Raw genomic sequence first — 20,469 nt, 5'->3', positions numbered from 1 at the left:
GCCGCGCCCACCTGCTGCAGGACTGCCTGTGGCATGTGGATAGTGCCCGTCTGCAAGTACATATCATTACATCGTATATCGAAGATAAATTGTTAAGGACGCAATAATCTTTGGAGTTATATGTAATTTATTAACTTTCGGTAAAGAACCATATTCTTATAAAATATCAATAATTTTTTCAGAATTGTAAAAAACTTTCTTATGATATAAGGGTGTATCCTTACAAAGAAAATTTACTTTAAAACTTTAAGGGGATTTTTTTATCACTTTACACATGTTATTTCCAATATTAACACATTCAAGGAAAATATATTTTCATTCGTAAAAAAATGTTTAGACAAATTTATCATGTTGAACATATGAACTCGAATGACCTTTTATTTTGTGTTCAGTCATTGCGTACAGCGGCAATAGGAAGCGTGCCTTTAGAAATACTCTCACAAGTACTAAGGATGATTAATGTAACGGTGAGCAAGTAATGAGAAATTCTTTATTACATTTGTAGGCCACAATATATTGATTTGTAGATAAAAAGTTTTCTAATAGAATGGTTAACAAGCTTGCCGGTAAATTGGTATGTGATCAACAAGGGGAAATCAAACATTATTGAAAGAAACATTACAGTTAGTACTCGGCTCATTTAATTAACAAATCAGATTTAGAATCTTTTTATTAAGTAAAAATCCTTAGAATACTCTTTCTGGAATGTATGGTGAAGAAATGCAAAGCACCGTAAATATTTATGCAAGGAGATTGTAAAGAATTCTCGAAGAATTTGCAAATCAGCGGATAGGTAGAATGGATTGCGTAATCTCAATAAACTTGACTTAAATAGAAAAATATGATAATCAAAGAATACTAGTCGCAGTAGGTTGCAAAATAGATTTTGTATTTCTGTAAGTGTGTAAAGTGTTAAAGAAAGGATAAATAATAAGATAAGGAATTTTATATCAGTAAATATAATAAGAATTGTAAACAATCAGTTCATTATTGTTGAATTCAAAAACGTAGAATTGCAAACATAGGATTCGTGTTCGTGACTGCCAAGACAAGCATCTCTATCCTCGATACAGTTATTTTACAAAGAGAACAATTAGTAATAGGTATTTGCCGAGAATATAAGGCACGATTCCAAACCTAATAATGGTTTCTTTGTTATAAAGATTTCGTTAGTAAACAAATATAGTAATCCAGGTATTTCGGTAAACAGAGAAAAAGAGTCGTCTGTCAATTCTAAAATCAATCAATCCAGTACCTACTTTTAATCTAGCAGCTAAGATAAGCTAAAATATGGTTCAGTATGCTATGGTTTATGGTTTAATAAGTATGGTTGGATCGAGCTTCGCTACATTAATGAAAAGAATCAAGTCGAAACTCATAAAAACAGTTACATACAAAAACAAAATTTTGTTCTTGATCCGATTTGTCTCTGAAAACTGATCATTTTTAGATAAATAGTTAAATGTAGGGATGTTACCGTGTGGTCAATGACGTAGTCGAGGTGTGTGAGGGACGCAGACGTAGGTGTAGGCGTGGGCGCGGGCGAGGGTGGGCAGGAGGAGGCGGGTGAGTCTGGCTCTGACTTAGGCTCAGCCTTCACCAGCGGCGAGCTGGAGCGCCGCCGGCTGCGCCACGCGCTCGCAGGTATAGCAGGGTAACATTCGTCTTCCATGTCTGAAATACGATAGGATCAATTAAACAAGTAAACCCTGAGTGCGTTGAAAAGATACACAGCAAGTATACAAAATTAGTTAAAAAAGTGTTATGTTTGAGACTAGATATGGCAAATTTTATAGTAATAACTATACGAAGTTTTGTCCCAGTGTTTCGTAATATCCGCGTACATGCACAGTTTAATCGTTAACAATAACTTCGGCTAATGCATTGGGCACACTCCTGTTTTAGTATTCAATGACGCAAACTTAATCTGTACTTGGCTTTAATGGTCAAATTATTTTAAGACATGAAACCATAAGGTAAAATAATATATCCTCTTTGAATATTGGTTTAGCAGAAAACATTAGCTATAAAGTTTAACTATTATTATATAGATAAAATTTTAACGGTAAATCTTCATAATTATTATCAAGTAGTATGCTAAGACGTATAGGATACTGTTATATTGAAGAGTAAATAAATGTAGACGTTTCGTTGCTTACATATACATACATAGACGTAGCGTTTTATTTAGTGTTAGCAGTTAGTTTTATGTACTTTTTCAACTATCAAACTACTTCATCAGACTTAAGAAAACCCGGATGGAACAATTATAGATAAACGCGTGTAAGAAGCCAAAATTCAGATGAATTTGCGAGTCAATTGCTTTCCAATTTTGTGAACAGATAATAACAATAATAGTACCTTAATATGTAAAATATAAAGTAATTTATAGCTAAAATATTCTTTAAATTCAATATCGCCCTTAGAAGGCGGCAAAATCAAGATAGATTAATCGTTGATTGACAACGAAATAGTTCGCGTATTCATGAATAATTAAAACATTAAAATAGCTGTCGTTATGTTAATAATGCGGACTTTACGCCGAAGATTATAGTTTTATTATGGTTATAAACTTCCCATCAGTCTACAACATTTATTGCGGACAATTACATATGTTAGATCAACTTAAATAACGATAGGCATATAGAGTAACAATAGGTTTTTACGGTTAAAGCTAGAGAACATATTGAGATAGTTTTAATCGATTTTTTTAAAGTAATTAATCTATAAATCGTGCTAATTGATTACCAAAACTCTACTGACATATCCAATTAGACATTTGGGGGTGGTAATTATTGTACTTTTAAAAAGCAGTTTCATATATTTTAAAACATCATCATGTATGGCAACTTAAATTAAAAAGTTACAGTTAAATTGTGGGCGCTACCGTTAGTAAACGCGGACGGAATAATAAATTAAAAGAAAATTTGGACTCAAATACATTAAGGGCCACATATAAGGTATTTTTTGGTCCCAAGCGTATTTCTGAAACAATTCAATAAGCTTTCTAATTATACATTGAATATTATAAAGGCGTATATTTAAGACTATTTTACATTTTTATTTAATTAATTCGGAGTCACGAAACATTTAATTTTCATCAAATATGTGTTTAAAAAAACATTAGAAATATTAACGCCTTGCTAAATAAAATAGTTTAGTAATTTGCCTCGTAAAAATAAAACAAAAAAGGCTAAGCAATAAAACCATAAGCATGACGAAGTGAAATAATTTACATTTGTAAAGCAAAAAAAGTATTAAAACTCGCGAAGAATTCATTCCTATTATTACAGCTTCTAAGAGCGTGTAATAAATGTTATCAATAGAAACTATTTTAGTACAAGTAATGTGTTTGAATTATACAATAGAAAACATCTGCATTTATATGCAAGTAGAGTCCCATAGTTATCGAGATTAGCATAACTACGTTTGTAAAACGAACAAATCAGTATAAGCTATTAATATTCAAATATGGCCGTCACACGCCTTTTTCCCGTTGTCGTGAAATATTGTCCCAATATAGTTGCTATGTAACAGCTGCCCTTCCATTTTATCCAGATTTATAGTAACTAGCTGTTGCTCGCGAGTTTGTCCGTGAGAAATTAAAAAATAAAAATATAGCCTATGTTAGTCACAGATAAATTACCTTTCTAAAGGTGAAAGAATTTTCGAAATTGTCCCAGTAGTTTTTACGTGAATCGAATACATACAAAAATCCTTTGTAATATTAATATAGATAATATGCGATTAGAATAATTGGAAAAAGTTGTACGAGCAATGAGATTAATTAAGAAACATAAATGCAAAAGAAAATCCATTGGAATTATGTCTAAATTAAATAGAAAAGGCTAGACATTTTTCATTTGTCGAAATCTTCAATTCAACTGCAACATGATCAAAATCTTTTAACACTAATCGATAGATATTTTCGTTTATTTGTAATACTAATCGATATGAGTATTCGTGACTTTGTGTCGATAGTTTACGGACGGCTGACATTTACATGTTAACATGAGTCAACATCGGCTCACCAGAATTCCTTTCACCAAAACCGATCGCGAATTCTCGACAGAGTTTAATTTAAACATCGACGATGCAACGGTAAATATAAAATAGAAGTTATCAACAAAATTATGTTAACATAAACTAACTACTTGGATTATAGACCTGCGAAGTAATTATTTTTAATGGAATTAAGGAACATGAAGGAGAAAATTACCATAAAAAATGAGACTATTAGACTAGACAAAGCTTAAGTTACCCTAAATATACCTTTATTTCAACGTATACGAGCTACAGGTGACTAATTCATGAACTGCAAACAAGCCCTAAAAGTATTACAATTGTTCTCTGACCTAAGTTAACTTGATCTAATTTGTGTCAAGAAAAGTTTTTTGTTTGTACACAAATAAAGGTGAGTTTACAAGTGACTTTGATTTACTATAAAAGGTACTTGATAAAAGCGCCTTGGTTATAAGGGCAAGGTAATTTCCCGTACGACCTCCATCCGCTTTTTACATCTCTACCATTTATACCCTCTTTATATTTCTTTAAATTTAACTATAGATAATAAACTTTTCTATTCTTTATAACCTGAAAAAAAATTTCTTGAAGCTACATCATCTTTCTTATATAAAAGTTGACTATTATATTAATAAAAAACGTTATTAAAAACAATTGGATAAAGCATGTAAAATCTTTTACTTCTATACAGATTAACCGCAGATTTTTACTGATGAAGACATTCTTACTCGTTTAAAAAAAGGAGATATCAATTTATAACATGTGCTGTAGTGTTAACCTACGCTAAAAAAAGCCTTATCATGAATATAATCAGATGAGTGCGTAGATACATATTACAGATAAACTATCTAACTTCCTGGATATTGCAATACCATATCACCATGTCCAAAACAAAAAACTACGAAAACTAGTTTATGTTATTTTTAGTATGAAAATAGTTGAAAGATGTTCAAGTTCTTACATGAACTTTGAATACTAAAAGAAATAAAAAGCGGAAATTTATGATATAATTAATATTATTTTTACACAAATGTATGTAATCTAAAAAGTTCGATAAAAGCACATAAATTCAATGCCTCTATCAAACATTTAGGATAACCTTTCATGTTTTTTTGCAAAGTAATTTAAATGTTTTGATATAATTTTGTTTATGGACGCCTACAGCGAATAAGATTTTTCAACAAAACACAGATAAAGTGCCGAAATGGACGCTAATGGAAATATCCGATTTGTTTCACTAACACATAAGTATATATTTACAACAGACTTCAAAGGTTCTCAATTCTGCATTTAAATTAGAAAAAATGTAACGATCATTTTAAAATTAATCTCGTTTGAAAACTAACCAAAACATGGACATTCATATTTGGTTGACGTTTTACTTTGATGTCTTTTGTATAAAAAAACATAGATCTTAACATCTATATTTACATTATCATTTGATGTTAATCAACACGCACAAACAGTCCATGTCCACATTTTCGAGAACCCGCTGGGCAAGTTGCACCAGTATTTTTTATTGAGACCAGAATGACAACGGTCTTTAAATAGAACCTCCATGGAATACCTTTTTTTAGAATTACACGTAGTTAAACAATTTTAATGCAGCAACAAAAAGTTTGTTGTAATTTCTTTTTACGTCATTAATAAGTATTCCATTTTATGTAAAATTTACTTTTTCTTGATCGATATCGGTTGGAATTAAAAAGAGATAGTAAGTTGGTTATGTTATTCCAGACTATGTTCACATCTGTGCCAAATTTAATCCAAAGTCATACATAGTTAAGTAGATATATGATATGATGAGTTGAAGCTCGATAAATACAAAAAATCTAGACTATAAACTAGTATATCCTGCGGCATCACACATATTTTACTTGTAAATGATTATGGTTTTCTCGTTAATAATTCCAAAGACTGTACTTATACATAAGTCGCACATACCACAAGTAAAAAACAATAAATAAATTAAAGAGGAAAAATAATCCGTGTAACAGATTAAGCAGATTCGTATAACGTGATCATAATTGCTTTTAATGCAAAATATAATATGAATTTAACATAGTTTCACGCAGCACACGTACTTAAAAATATTGCATACAAACACGATTAAAGTACGCAACTTATCTTGTTCGACAATTCTTTCAATATTTGCTATTACACGCACTTTTGAAAAGAAAACAAGGTTATTTTAGTTAAGGTTTTTTCTTACATATTTCAGTGAGTTTATTGATTTTTTTTTAATATTACCTTGAGAAATTTATAAATACCAATTAAATAAACGTCGAAAACGTCTTACATAAGTAAAAAGTGCGTTCGTGTATTACTCGTAAATCAGTAAATTTTATTTGCCATTATGCAAAATGTTAAATACCTTATAGAGTATTAAAAAAATCTGTTTATTTCATAAGGAACTAATTTAAAATGTCAATATGTTTATTAAAATATCGTATTAATAGAAAAGGTAAACTACATTTTAATAATTTACGTGTGAAATGACGTGGATATCGATTATCGAGTAATCCATAAAAGGATGTTTTTTTCTTAGTTTTTTTAAAAGACATCTATAATTATGTTTTCGTAAATTTTCGGTAGTGGAAGCTCACGGTTACTAATTTTACATTTCATAGAGAAAGCTTTCACAACAAATGTAAGCGGAACTTCCAAAAATCACATTTGATTGATTTCGTGTGCATATTTAGTATACAATGCGAGACGTGACTAGAAACTTCCTTCCTATAACTGTAAGAAAGTATAGAATGCTAATTAAATAAATATTAAAGTTGAAAAAGTTGTTCGATGCTAGTTTTGTAAAATAGTATACTCAGAACCAATTTACACGCTGCAATTTGACTTTTCACATGTATTCTTTCTAAGCGTTTTCACTATCAAAAACAATTGAATAATGACATCGCTGTCATTATTTTTTGAAGACAAAATTACACATGTTATGTTAAGTACGAGTATAAAGCGCTAGCTTACCATCGACTTTAGTGTGGTGTGGCGAGGGTGGGGCAGACTCTCCATCTGAATGTAAACTGTAGGAGTGCTCTGTCTTGATGGGCACAGCGCCCAGTGCGTCTGTCATCAGTCTGTCGTGTAGAACTACTCCTGACTTCGACTCGCGTTCCACCAGCCAGTCGCTCATGTCTGAATCCTCGTCCAACACATCTTGCATCTCCTGTAAGAAAATAAAGACTTATGAAAATACGATCACAAGGACTACAAATAGGTATGTAAAATAAATGACTAAAACTATAAAATTTCGCAACAGAATTCGCTACCGTACTGAACATTAGGATAATAAATTAATTGCATACAGAGTCATTATCAACTTGCCCTTTTCCCTACGGAGAGTCGAGAAGACCGGCACAGTATGTGGTGCTCTTCAATACATTTCTATCAGCCGTCATATCTGAATCCACTCCCTTCTTAAGCATATCTTATTTCACACAATCCATCCATACTTTCATCGGTCTTTCTCTACCTTTGCATATTGAGTAAGACATGTAAAAAAGAAAGACATTCTATGACATTACCCACTCATGGGCAATATCTGATTAATCCTTCATGAAATTACATCATTCAAATTGCGTTCTTTAAGTGGATTTAGAAATCCAACATTTTGTTATATTATGCTTAAAACCTTATTGATAAATTATTCAAGTGATGCTTCTGTGATTTCAATCACGTAGCCATCGTATGCGAGAATTCGCACTTGAGTATGTTAATGCACGGGCAAGGTGATTTAGAAGAAATTGCTGCTGTGTATTTGTATTTGCTACTATTTGCGTGTGTAGTCGGCCTAATAATCTTCGTATATATAATGAAGAAAGAGAAGCGAGATAGAGCAGTAAGACAGTGCAGTACTGCTATCATTTACGCATACTTAATAACAGTACTGTTCTATTGTACTGCCTAACTATTATGTCTTCCAGTAAAATCAGCTTAATGGAGAAAGTATGCAATTAAAGAGCCATTTTATAGATGGTATATTTTAAAATATAGTCTGTATTAATCTTAATTAATTCAATTTGATCTACGTGTTATGAATATCCTATCCCGAGTACAGTTGAGTGTTAATGAACTTCTTTCTAACATATCTATTTCCGCGAAGCGTAGCTAGCGTTCATACGGATATTTGCTAAGGCTATTATCACATGGAGACGAAGGCAATGGACCCGCGGCAAATATGGACTGTCACCGGTCAATGAATAGGTGTTAACTACATCAATTTACAACGATTCTTAAAATATTTTTCTTATTTTTTAAATTACTACAAGCATGTGAAGTAGGATAGACATTATTAGTACTTTAAAATAATAATTTCAGTCATCATCCACTTGCCCTTATCCCTTATGGAGGGTCGGCACAGTATGTGCTGCTCTTCCATACATCTCTATCAGCAGTCATATCTGAATCCACTCCTTTCTTAAGCATATCCTCTTTCACACAATCCATCCATACTTTCTTCGGTCTTCCTCTTCCCTTGTAGCCATCCGCATTCAATCTTAACACTTTCTGGTTTATGTCCCCATCATTTCGTCGCATAACATGTCCATACCACGGTATATATAAAAATATTAATTTCAGTAAGCACTGAAAAATGTGTCATCGTTATTATAAGTTTCTTTTAATGGTTCATAAATCAAAATAAAAGCGGCACCGTAGTTATGTTCAAAATGATTTCATCGAACAGCTCCAGTACAAGTAATAAATAACATTTAACAGTAGCGACCCTCATTGTTCCCGCGGTTTATTCACGCTAATGTATTTTATTGATGTAATGATTTGAACGCATAAACTTTGGGTCACGATTTCGGTTCTTGAGGATATCTAGTAAGGGTCTAGGCGCTTGCAGAATCATTAAGTTCCCACTGAGTCATTGAGGGAAGATATTTATTTGTAAACGTTATATGCAACTAAATATAGACATACATTGTAACATTAAGGACCATGGGAATTGTGGCGAGAAATCAGTCATTTCCCACTCTACTAGATCACCTACCATGAGTCTCCACCCCGTATTAAGTACAACGGGATGAAGTTTGGAAATAAGGTGTTCTATTTTTGAATATCCTTAGGCTTTGGTTAGTGTCGGAAGCTCATCAGGCAGTCAGTGTGCGCGCTGCCGCGGGCGGGCGCGGGCGCGGGGTCGGCGACCGCGTTCGGCGGCCGTTCGTTCACCGCGCCTGCTCTCCGCCAAGGTGAGGGACAACGATAATGCCAGTGGCGTTAGAAACGCGAATTGATACGTTATATTGACCTCGTACATGACTCCGAGTCTATTTTACTATTTTTTTTGCCGTAGACATTAAATTAAGCATCAAAGTATACGAAGAGATTTTTTACTTAGGAATGAATTTATTTTTGGTTTATCGCGGCTAGCTGTAGTTTAAACAACTTGATAGATTTATAAACATTAATTAAAATTGTTGTATAAAGTCCGTGTTTCTGATTGATTTTTCTAATAAAACATTAGAGATATAATTAATTTGACCGGATAAATCTCGTCATTTGTCACTCAAGATAATTAATCAATTGAAAGCAGTCCAGTCTGTAAGGTGCTTGATCTGTGCAGTTTTTAACAATAATCATTATCAATCACTTTTTAATTGGCTAAGGTTGCAATATATCAATCACTTTACGTAAGCGTGAAATTTCACTAGCTCAAATTCCAAGTAATGAAGTCACTAAAATGTGTTACTTCGAAATAACATGTGATGAGTAATGAATGACTTTTCAGTTTTTTTTATACACCGAATAATGTAAATGATCGAAGCTTATAAAATTCAAGGCACATCCCTAATACTTATGCAGTGCCCAAAACACGGCGACTTGCAGGCTATTGCCCCTAGGGTCCCGCCTCGACGTTCAGTGTTTGTGGGAAATACCAAACCGTAAACTATTCCGTACGTGACTGCAATCGTAAGTAGTTTCCGAGGCCCGGTTAACACTTGACGTTGCCGTGCGTTTACACTGCAGAAACATTCGTACAATGTTAACAAAAAACACGAAAGAACAACTAGATTTTGACAGAGCGCCAATGAAAGATAAAGAGGGACAAACTTAGAAAGAAAAAAAAATCATTCCTGTATAAAAAGCTGAACGATTTTTAAGACCGTAGTTAAAAAATGTTTTAAAATAAATGACGACGTAATTTGAGACTGAACCCTCATAAATTAATTTAAAGATGTTAATTAAAAGGTACAACCTCTAAATTAAGACGAACCGGTATTGTTATAACAAATCACTCAATAATGATACCTCCTCAAGCTATCAAATTGTTAGCATCGTTACATCAGACTAATTAAGTTCTCGAAACTCGAAGTCCCCTACTACGGATTCGCTTTTTCTGGTAAGTTTTCGTGTCTGTTTCGTTGCATGCATGAGTTGTTACAATTAGACGACGTAACGTATTCGATCGACTTTGTAGCGAGGATTTAAGTGTTCACTTTCTATTTGAAATTAGTGCCGGGGTATTAGGTAGATATGAGGTGTGAAATTGTAAGTCTAAATTCTTCCGAGCCTCGATGGCACTGTGTATAAGCACTAGAATTGTAATCTACAAATCCAGGTTTGAACCCCTCCGTGTACCAATGGTATAGATTTACAAATTCGGTGTAAAGAAAAGAAGATATGTGGTAAAAAGATATGTCTGAAGTAAACAAATCCGCGGTGTGCCAGTGTTATTGACTAAGGCCTGGTCTATCTCTGATAATGTACGCTGGAACCGCTCAATAAGGACGTAGTTGCGAATTAAAAAAATATAAGACTCTTAAAAAGTTAAGAAAGAAAAAAGTTTAGAATTAGTTGACGGAAAAACTTTTTCTGATTAATGCAACGCTTGTTAGTCCGACAGTGAATTTAAAAACACAATAAGATAATAGTTTCATTGTGCTGCACCTTCCGGTGTTACCCGCTGTTACCTAACCGTCACTGTTGATTTACGTAAAAGTTCTTTTGTCACTTTAAAGTAAACTACTTGATTACGTAGATCTGTAAGAAAAACCCTCAGTGACGACTGGTCAATTGGGGACTAGCTGACTAGCCCTAAGTGAATTGACAATACACCTTTTTTTGGTATCAGGAGGAAATGTTCAAAAAGATACCCTGGGGGAAGGACAGGGTTATGTGAGGTTTGTACCCACTAAAACTCCCTCAGTACAGTTTTAAAATGTACGTTAACTTCGTTTTTGCAGATTTGTAATGAAATAGCATTAGATCGCACGAACCACGAAAGAAATACATTTTCTCAAGTGTCAACGTGAAAGTGATTCGCTACGATCAAGTCAGCTTTGTGCTTTGATAAGCAACCGTTACGTTGTAGTTCTGTGCCGGATTTATTTCAGTCCGTGTTCGACACGATTGAGACACGTCATGCTTTCGAATGCACATTTCCTCTAACAATTTTCCTTTTCAACATATAAAAGGAAATTAAAAAAAATACTTCGTACAAATAGACAAAAATATCAGCAAATAGCACGTAATAGAATCTTGTCTTAGTTTTATTATTTGAATGCCTTAGTAACCTGATTTAATTACTTTATATTGTAGAGTAAATAATACACAATCTGTCTATCACCTACTAATAATGATTATCGAAGCTTTGAAAGTAATATTTACCAACATTATGTTGAAATCCAAGTGTACTGACATTCACCAATCTTTACACAAAGTTTAAATAAAAAAACATAAATAAAAAGGTTTATAAAGTGTGTCATCTATTCGTAACATTCACACGATCGGCCGTCACGTTTAGTGATGCGCTCACCGCAAAGGTTAAATGTAAATAAATAAATAAAAAAATGTAATTACACATTTTTGAATCGTGTGCGCAATTAGGCAACGATTCGTGAGTTAGAAACTCGTATCGCAACTATCCGCACCGACCCCACTCGCGTACCGCATGATTGAGAAGTGAAAATTAATGCGTGTGCGAATATGTATGTCAATGTATGGATTTTTATACCGGTTACGTGAAACTAGAGCAGCACAATACTGTATGTAATATAACACAACTTAACGATCAAATTATTAAAAACTTGTTAAAAAATTTTTCATTGAAAACTACCCTTAATCACTATTAATTAATATTTCGCATGCTGTCTTTACATTTAAATCGAATTACGCTAATTACTATAAGAAAACACAAGCTGTTGATTAAGAATTTGTCCGCGTGAAATTAAAAATATAGCCTATGTTACTTACAGATAAATTAACTTTCTAATGGTGAAAAAAATTTAGAAATTGGCTTAGTAGTTTTTACGTGAATACATACAAAAATCCAAATCTTTCCTCTTTACAATATTAGTATACGTGTATAACTGTCAATATTAACAATATTAAGTTGTTAATATTCGACAAGCTTCGAGTCGTAACAGAATTTTCTCTCGATCGTTCATTACTGCGCATGTTAACACCTAAAGCAACACTCAGATCTCGTGATATCGACCTAATCACACGATCAATGGCCGGGGGGCTGTGATTAACGAGTTTCAGTGGTACAACAATAATGCCAATTAAAATTTATCACTTCATACGTCGTTATAAAGGTCATTTTACATCATCACAATGTTGCTGTGACCTTTAGATTGATGATAAAAATGCACGTTTCTTTAACATAACGGGGCCTAATATATTTGCATAAAGATTAAAGATAGATTTTTTAATTAAAAATTAAAATGATTTGAAAAAATCAACGTCTTAAAAGTTATCAAGTTAAGAACAGATATACAAAAGCGTTGCCACTAATTCGCAGATTTTATAATGTGTTTGCATTGACACAACATTGTCATTTTAGCACTACTACTCTTTATTTATCGAGTTTTAAAGTGTGTGACAATAAACAAGTTACGAAATTAATATTAAGCTCTTTACAAAACAAAACACTAATCGGAAAAGAAAAAATCTTATTTTATTTATTGAATACACTAGTAGCAATAACATAAATTGTATAAACTTCATATAATCTAACTTCTAACTAATATTATAAATGCGAAAGTTTACATGGATGGATGATGGATAGATGGATGTTTGTTAGAGTTTGTAGCCTAAGCGGCTGAACGAATTTCGGTGAAATTTGGTACAGATGTAGAGGATAGTCTGGAAGAACACATAGGCTACTCACTTTTGTTATTTCTAATTCCACGCGGACGGAGTCGCGGGCGAAAGCTAGTAATTTAAAAAACGTTACTTTAGTTAAAACATTTATGAATAACTTTTGCGAGTTTTTATTACGGTATCATTTTTTGCGTTGGTAATATATCGATAATTTGAAATGCCAACACTACAACATTATAAAAAACATTTCGCTTTTTATCTTCGTCTTTTTAGACATAAAATAGCGTACCGTTATTTCTACGAGCGTTGCACGATTAATCAAAACAATCTATCAACGATTCATTGAATACAAGAGCCGAAACTGTTAAACTATCGAATGACTTTTTCTTTCATCAAGTGAAATCCATTTGCAGGAAAGAGACAACAAGTAAAACGCTATAATCAATTACCGTCAAGCTTGTAGTTCTTTTGGAAAATCGTTTTCGTAATGGTGAGAGATTCGTTTCGGCAATTCTGTTTGTAAGTAATTATTTGTATGCATCTAAGAACGTTGCAGCTTCTCACGTTATTAAAGCATTTTTATCTGTTTGACAATTTGCATAGTTGAAGCATTGAAAAAAATAAAAAAATCTTTCAAGACTTCGTTAACTTTAGCAGAAGAGAGGAAAACAAGGCAACATATTACTATAATATATAATTCGTAAACGCAGGTGACAGATTAATTACGAATTGTAAAAGTCGAACGCAATAATCACGAACATTTTATTGTAACTCCTTTTTGGCAAGTTGTATGAGGTCGGTAAGATCTACCCGAGGTACGAATTTAATACCTTACAATTCGAATCCGGACTAAAAGCAAGGATAACTAGGTTTTAATGCACTTTTAACGTGTTATTACACAGGGTGTGCTTTTTTGCAATAGCGGTTTACCGACGGAAATAAAACCAGTTCAGTATATATAATAACTGGCTTAATTTAATTTATTTAAGAATGACGTTGGTATTGATTTCTTATTTCATTTTTTTATTTGTAAGTGATATATGACTATCCTTTCTGTTGAAGTAAACGCGTTAGTGTTTTTACTTTGTTTTCACAATAATTTTTACGCATTATTTCTCACTGGGGTTGACCAGGTCGACTACGAATGCGTTAACTTCAAAAATATCTTTGAATTTTTTTGCATATGTTGAATCACGATGTTTTCCTTCGCCGTTAGAACGTCAGGAAAAAATTTTTACCCAGTGATAACCGCTTGACCGGGGCAGACATAAATCTATATGGTGCGATTTTGGCTATTACAAATATATTTTAAAATTTCATATGTAAAATTCTCACACGATGAGGCTTAATTAATACTCTAGGTAATATAAAACGGCAATAACATTATGAAAAAAAGCTCTAAACGACTAATTTAAAACTGGACTGCATTCCTTCCACTATATAAAAAAAAACTTTCTAATCGAAAAACCAATCGAGATCAAACAAGTTGAATAAACTTTAAAATACAGATAATAAAACAGTTTGCATAAAAAAGCGATATTCAACAGGAATGTTATACGGTGCTCTAAAATTTACAATATTCGAGTTATACAAATCGATATGCTTAACATTTTGTTGTCATAAAACTTTAAAGCTTTCTTAGCGTGGGTTTTCACTCGCGAAACCCATGTACGAGAATAGCATTGTCTTTGTTTTTTCAAAGAAAATGATAAGGATGGCGAAACCTTCTTGTACATGTCCTACGTTAGATACATTTTAAAGTTTACTTATCAAACCGTAGCTTTTTAAGTGCTACTGTCCATTATTAATGAAAATATTGGTTGAAGAGTTGTGTCTCAATGTATGAAATGCAAAAGCTGATTGGCAGAAATTAGTTTTCCAATAATTGATCTTGTGTTTACTGCGAAACTTAGAGCGCACGCACACTCTTCACTAAACTATCGCACAACTGTTTAGTCGCGCTTTGATTCCTACGAGCTTATATGGTGCACACACTACTCGATTTTTAGTTGTGCAACTAAACATTAGAATTGGCTGCGAGACAATCGACAATCGAGCAACAGTTTGCTATAGTTTAGTAAAAGGTGTGCGACCGCCCTTAAAGCAATCGCATAACGTAGTATGATGCGAATCGATTGACAGTCCACATTTACATGAACATATTACTGTAACTCGTACAACCTGTTTGTTGAGAAAAATACAAAAAAAATGTTAATAATATCCTTCAGGTCTATTAGCTGGGCGCGTGAAGAGAATGTCTCATGAAATATCAACGGGCGCAAGGAATGGGAGCATTTTTTGTGAGGTCTACTTTCACCGGCCGATAGTTGATTCGTATCCGGTTCGCTTCGTACTCGGTACCGTTCTCGTATTGACCATTATCTCGATCGAGGCTCGTTGCGCGTTTTGTCTTGCTCGCAATAAACATACGACATTCGAAAATTAATTATACTTGCACCAGATATGGAAGCACGCTTAATACTGTCATTCTTTTTCCAATCTCTTTCAGTAACCGTCCCCTGTGCGTTCATACGGCGCAGACAGATTTTGACGCAACTTTAGTAGGATGTTCTGCACATGATAGTAAAATTTCTATCTTTAAATGTTTACACTATTATAATAAAGAGGAAAGATATATTTTTGCATGTATTTAATTAACTCAAAAACTACTGGAATGATTTCAAAAATTCTTACACCATTAAAAAGCTACGTTATCAGTGAGTAATACGAGTATATGCTTTATTTTTACCATGTTGTTTCTTAATTGCAGGCGAACGAAGTCGCGTCCAAAATCAAGTGTTTGATGAAAGAAGATAAAATATATTGTAAATAAATAAAGTGACCTTATGCTAGAACCAGTATTCATTTTGAAATCGTAAGTTACAAGTGTAAACTGCGTCAACAATGGTCGCTGCACAATTTATCATAATTTACATTAAATATGTATCCAGAGTAATAAAATCGAAACGATTCTCATAAGTAACGATTACTATGTAATATGCTATTATCAAGGCAAGGTATTTGTTTAAAATTCAAAACTCAATTTGCAAGTCACACAACTCTCTACGGGAGATAAATACGTATACTTTAACCTTCGTTTGCGTTAGCGAGATTATAATTAAAGAACATAAAATATTAAATTGTGTAGTTTTCTGTACAAGCTGTACCTACCCCACATGCATTACAATCCCGAAGTAAAACAAAACTGAACTAATTCGTTTTATGGACTTAGTTTTTATTTATTTTTAAAACGAGCGGCGGGAACACCAAAGTTATAAACGACGCCCCTGGATTTAAGATTAATTATTTTAGAATTCACATTTTGTCTCTTTACTGTATGTTTTACAAAAAACAATATGTAATCAAGTGACATGAAGGTCTACTTTAAACTTATGATGTGAACAAACATTTTGAAACAAGTCAAGTCCCATGAATCTATTATGAGCATCAAAACATCGTGTTGATGGTATAAACCTGTCAGCGGCTAGTTACGCGAATTATGTTTTAAAACATGAGGCAGGGTCATCTGAGACAAGCATCTGTTGCATCAGTATGTGGGACGGCTCATTGAAAAATGGGTCGCCGAATAATGGATGCGGTATCCATTAATACGAGATGCGGACAATGAGGTACGCGACTTTGTTTAAAATTGTTGCTACGACTAAAACAATGGTACAGAAACATAACATCCCTCTAACTCTCCTTAAAAAAACTGAGATAGCAATAATTTTCGCGTTGGAATTTCACCACAAATGCGCGGCAATAAGAATTAAGAATTTTATTTTTAAAGCTCAAATACAGAATTTATAGTTACCTTCAATAGTTAGAAATGGTACAGTAATAAAACGTAAAAATAAAGTTTTTATTAAGGTTATGTTAATGAGTTTAGGAGGAAAAATCCTAGACGAAATAGAAATGTTGGTCGCACTAACAACAGTCAAACTGTTGCTTGAACAATTCTTAGAAGCGCAGTTCGTGATTCAGTTCCCCGGCCGAGTTACATGGACGTTTGCAAAACGAGGTTGCACCTTAACAAATCAAACATGAAAATTGACGACTTCGTAGAACAAGACATAACTAAACGAGGTACTGTCGCGCACAAAATGTTGCATTGCTAATGTTACTATAGGTTCCGACTGTTGACTATCATTTCTGCTTTCTTGGAAGAAAATGGAAGGTGGTCCTTGAAACCAATTGTTGATGAATTCCGTCCGTTTGTCTATGTAATATAAAAGATCTTAGTTTTATGAAACAATTAAATAGTGATTGTAAATAAACTCTACCACTAGCACTCTAGTACTAAATCTCTATTACTACCACTACTTTAGCAAAGCATTAACTAAGCAATGACTAGAATAGTGATATTAAAGAAAAAATGTAACAAAGTCAATAAAAAAAGAGATTACAAATTTATTAATCCATATGAAAATGATATGAACGTATTCGAAATAAAAAAAATGTGTATAAGTGCTTATCTCTCCCCAATTTCTCAAGTTTTGTACGTTTTGTCTCTTTGTAGTGAATATTTAGAAGCGTTTTCGTCGTTGATTATGTACGTAGATTATATTCGATGAGAAAAGCCATCAGAAATTCAGTTCCGGCCCATTTTCCTCGCGTCACTACGGATTATTGTAGTACGGTATGCTCGGATAATTACTTGTTTATACGAAGCCTCCTTCCTGTAAGCTTGGGTGGCAACAAACATACTAGAAAATTAACATATCGCTGGGACTCTTTGACGCCTTGTATTTAATAGAAAATGACAATTTTGTGTCATGTTTGTCTGGTATACTTTTTAATACATTTTATCGGTTATTATCGGAAATGATTAATTAGATATGGCTAAAAATAAAAAAAAATGATTAATTAATAGTGTAATTATAATTTACAATATCGTTTAACATGATTTTATTAATACGTAAAATGAAAACTTTATTATTCCACTGAACAATTAATTTGACAGATTTAGAATTGATCTGCAGAACTGTGTTGTCTTGATTAACGCTTTTATAAATAAAAAATAAATCAATGCATAAGATATATAGAGATAGTTCTATAAATAAAATAGTACGTCCTAGACTCGATTCTTAATTCTCACAAATTGCAGTAGGAAAAAAATCTTACGTGTAAGTAGCATCCGATATACCGTATCAGATATTTAAGGATACGGATGTGGTAGCCCGTGTCCCATTACCGTGACATCTGTAGCCTTTTGGGAGTAATCACGTCATCGCAGTCTAGACGAATTTTATAGTGTCAATGACGTCATTCTTCCACGCCTCTCACTCGCCTATTTACATCTTATCAGACAGGACAGTATCGAGACTGGTGTATCGATTTTTAGTTGCCATGGCGAAGAGATTCAAATCAGTTATAGAGCGGACACTCGAAATTTTTTCCTCACTAAAAATTTAACCTCAGTTATAAATTCATATAGTTCCCACAAGACGATTTTGGCAGTACTTCTCCAGATTTATCTCAGTATTTAAACATTGATTTGCTAACGCTAAATAATGATAAAAATGAATACATGTACAGTGATAATACGCATTATATCTAATAAGTTTGTGTTCTATTTAAAAAATCCGATTACTGCAATATATGAAGATAATGTTTTGTAGAATACAATCAGTTTTTAATGCAGTTTTGTTGTAGGAACTAATTGATTCCATTGCTATAAATCATTAATATATTTGTTGATTACATTTTATTTGAAGGTTTAGTACGTCATACATATATGTCATAAATTTCACCATATCATATACGGATAATTCTGTATCTCAAATCCTTTTGATAAATTTCAACCTTGATTTTTACACAACCTAAATAAAATAACAATACGAATTATTTAATGTATGGAAATTATTAATGTCCATATAATATGCTTAAATACAATTTTCATTTTAGGGTAAAATTAAAAATAATATTAACCAAGAAACGAAGCTTTTCAAATCTAACGAGGTATTGTTTTACCAGCTTTTATCAATTTTATAATAAACAAGTCATAACTAAGTCGAAGTTGAACAATCCTTAAAAAGTACCAAAACTTTTATAAAAGTCAAAGCTTATCGGAATATAAATTACTTAACATAAATAGACTTAATACGTGTCTATTTTTAAAATCAAGAAAATATAAAATCTAATTTAAAAAAAGCTTTTTCATATTCTAAAAATAACCGCGTTTCAATTTACTTCCAGTAATAGTTTATTTATGCGTAACGGCACAATAATCTTAATAAGGTTTAAGGAACAGCGGTGTTGGAAACTGGGTGGGCGGTGTAGTTTTCCCGCCACATTTAATTTTCCGGCAGGCTGTGCTCTACACAAGTGTCTCGGCGCCGTCACCCACGCGCCCTCTCGCCGATACTCGCTACACTCGTAGCATGAAATTATTTTTTAAATGTCACTTATGGAGATACAGTCGTGTGGAAAATTGATGAAGAGAAAAAGTGTACGATACTGAGTCTATAGCATTTTCAAATAGTATTAGTAATTTGGGAAAGACATTGAGTTTATGAAATTGCCAATCTGAATTGCCGAATGTTTAATTTTACTCAATGAAAAAATTAATTTTATCTGTTTTTCAGTATAACATTTTAAGTACTATGCCGAGTGATAAGAGCAATTTAGGTGCTTTGTCAAATCACGTTACGTAGTCATTCTGTTGTTAATATTCTTAGTTATGGTTAAATTACTGTACACACTTAGGATGCAACAAGTGTACCACGTTTAAGACAAACAAGTTATCTTTTCTATGTGAAAATAAATGGAGGCTTATTTTGTAACTAGACAGTTCTCCGCGCGAGTGTCCCAGCAGTCAGCGGTGGGCGGGGGCACGTCTGCGTGACGTCACGGGCGCCGCTGTCGTCACAACGCCCCCCCGTCGTCAGCTCACGCGCTCCGGGACTCCAATTTTCTCAATTTTCCGCGCCCCTGCCGACGCCTGCGCCCTCAGATAACCCACATACTACGACCAATAGACCTGATTTGCCTTACTCAACCTAATTCCTTTACTTAGGAGACAGACAGACTTCAGAAAAAATGTTAGCTCACAAAACTCTTAATAAATTTAAGATTTACACATTTATTTTTAGAAATACAAATACCGAAGATGGTAAAGTAATGGTTAGTAATAAATAAACGAGAAATTCCTTTTTATATTAAAATAAATGCAGTAAAGGTCCGTAAACATCCTCAAAAAATAATCAACCTGTATTATTAAATATGAATTCTCCGAAAGCTTTTATATTCGAATGGCTTAGACTATAGTGAAATAATAGAGGCGACATTAACCTGCTACATTTAATAGCGTGGGTTGATACGATAACTTCCCACGCCTTCAACAATGGGCAGTAGTGAATGCACGTAGTAAGTTACATCCAT

At 33.1% G+C, this 20,469-nt stretch overlaps 1 protein-coding gene across 1 annotated transcript in view; it reads right to left on the bottom strand.

Annotated features, from left to right (window-relative positions):
- Positions 1-20,469, bottom strand: part of LOC106103326 (cyclic AMP response element-binding protein A-like) — a 76,276-nt gene that overhangs the window by 4,186 nt on the left and 51,621 nt on the right. The window contains exons 3-5 of the mRNA XM_013283063.1: positions 7,006-7,204; positions 1,478-1,674; positions 3-50 (exon numbers count right to left, since the gene is read on the bottom strand). Of these exons, the coding sequence (XP_013138517.1) occupies positions 3-50; positions 1,478-1,674; positions 7,006-7,204 (444 nt within the window). The remainder of the gene's footprint in view (positions 1-2; positions 51-1,477; positions 1,675-7,005; positions 7,205-20,469) is intronic.

This window comes from Papilio polytes, unplaced genomic scaffold (assembly GCF_000836215.1).
Source record: "Papilio polytes unplaced genomic scaffold, Ppol_1.0 DF823823.1, whole genome shotgun sequence".
NCBI lineage: Eukaryota > Metazoa > Arthropoda > Insecta > Lepidoptera > Papilionidae > Papilio > Papilio polytes.
The sequence above is the reverse complement of the archived record's forward strand: the minus strand, read 5'-3'. Positions and strand labels throughout refer to the sequence as shown.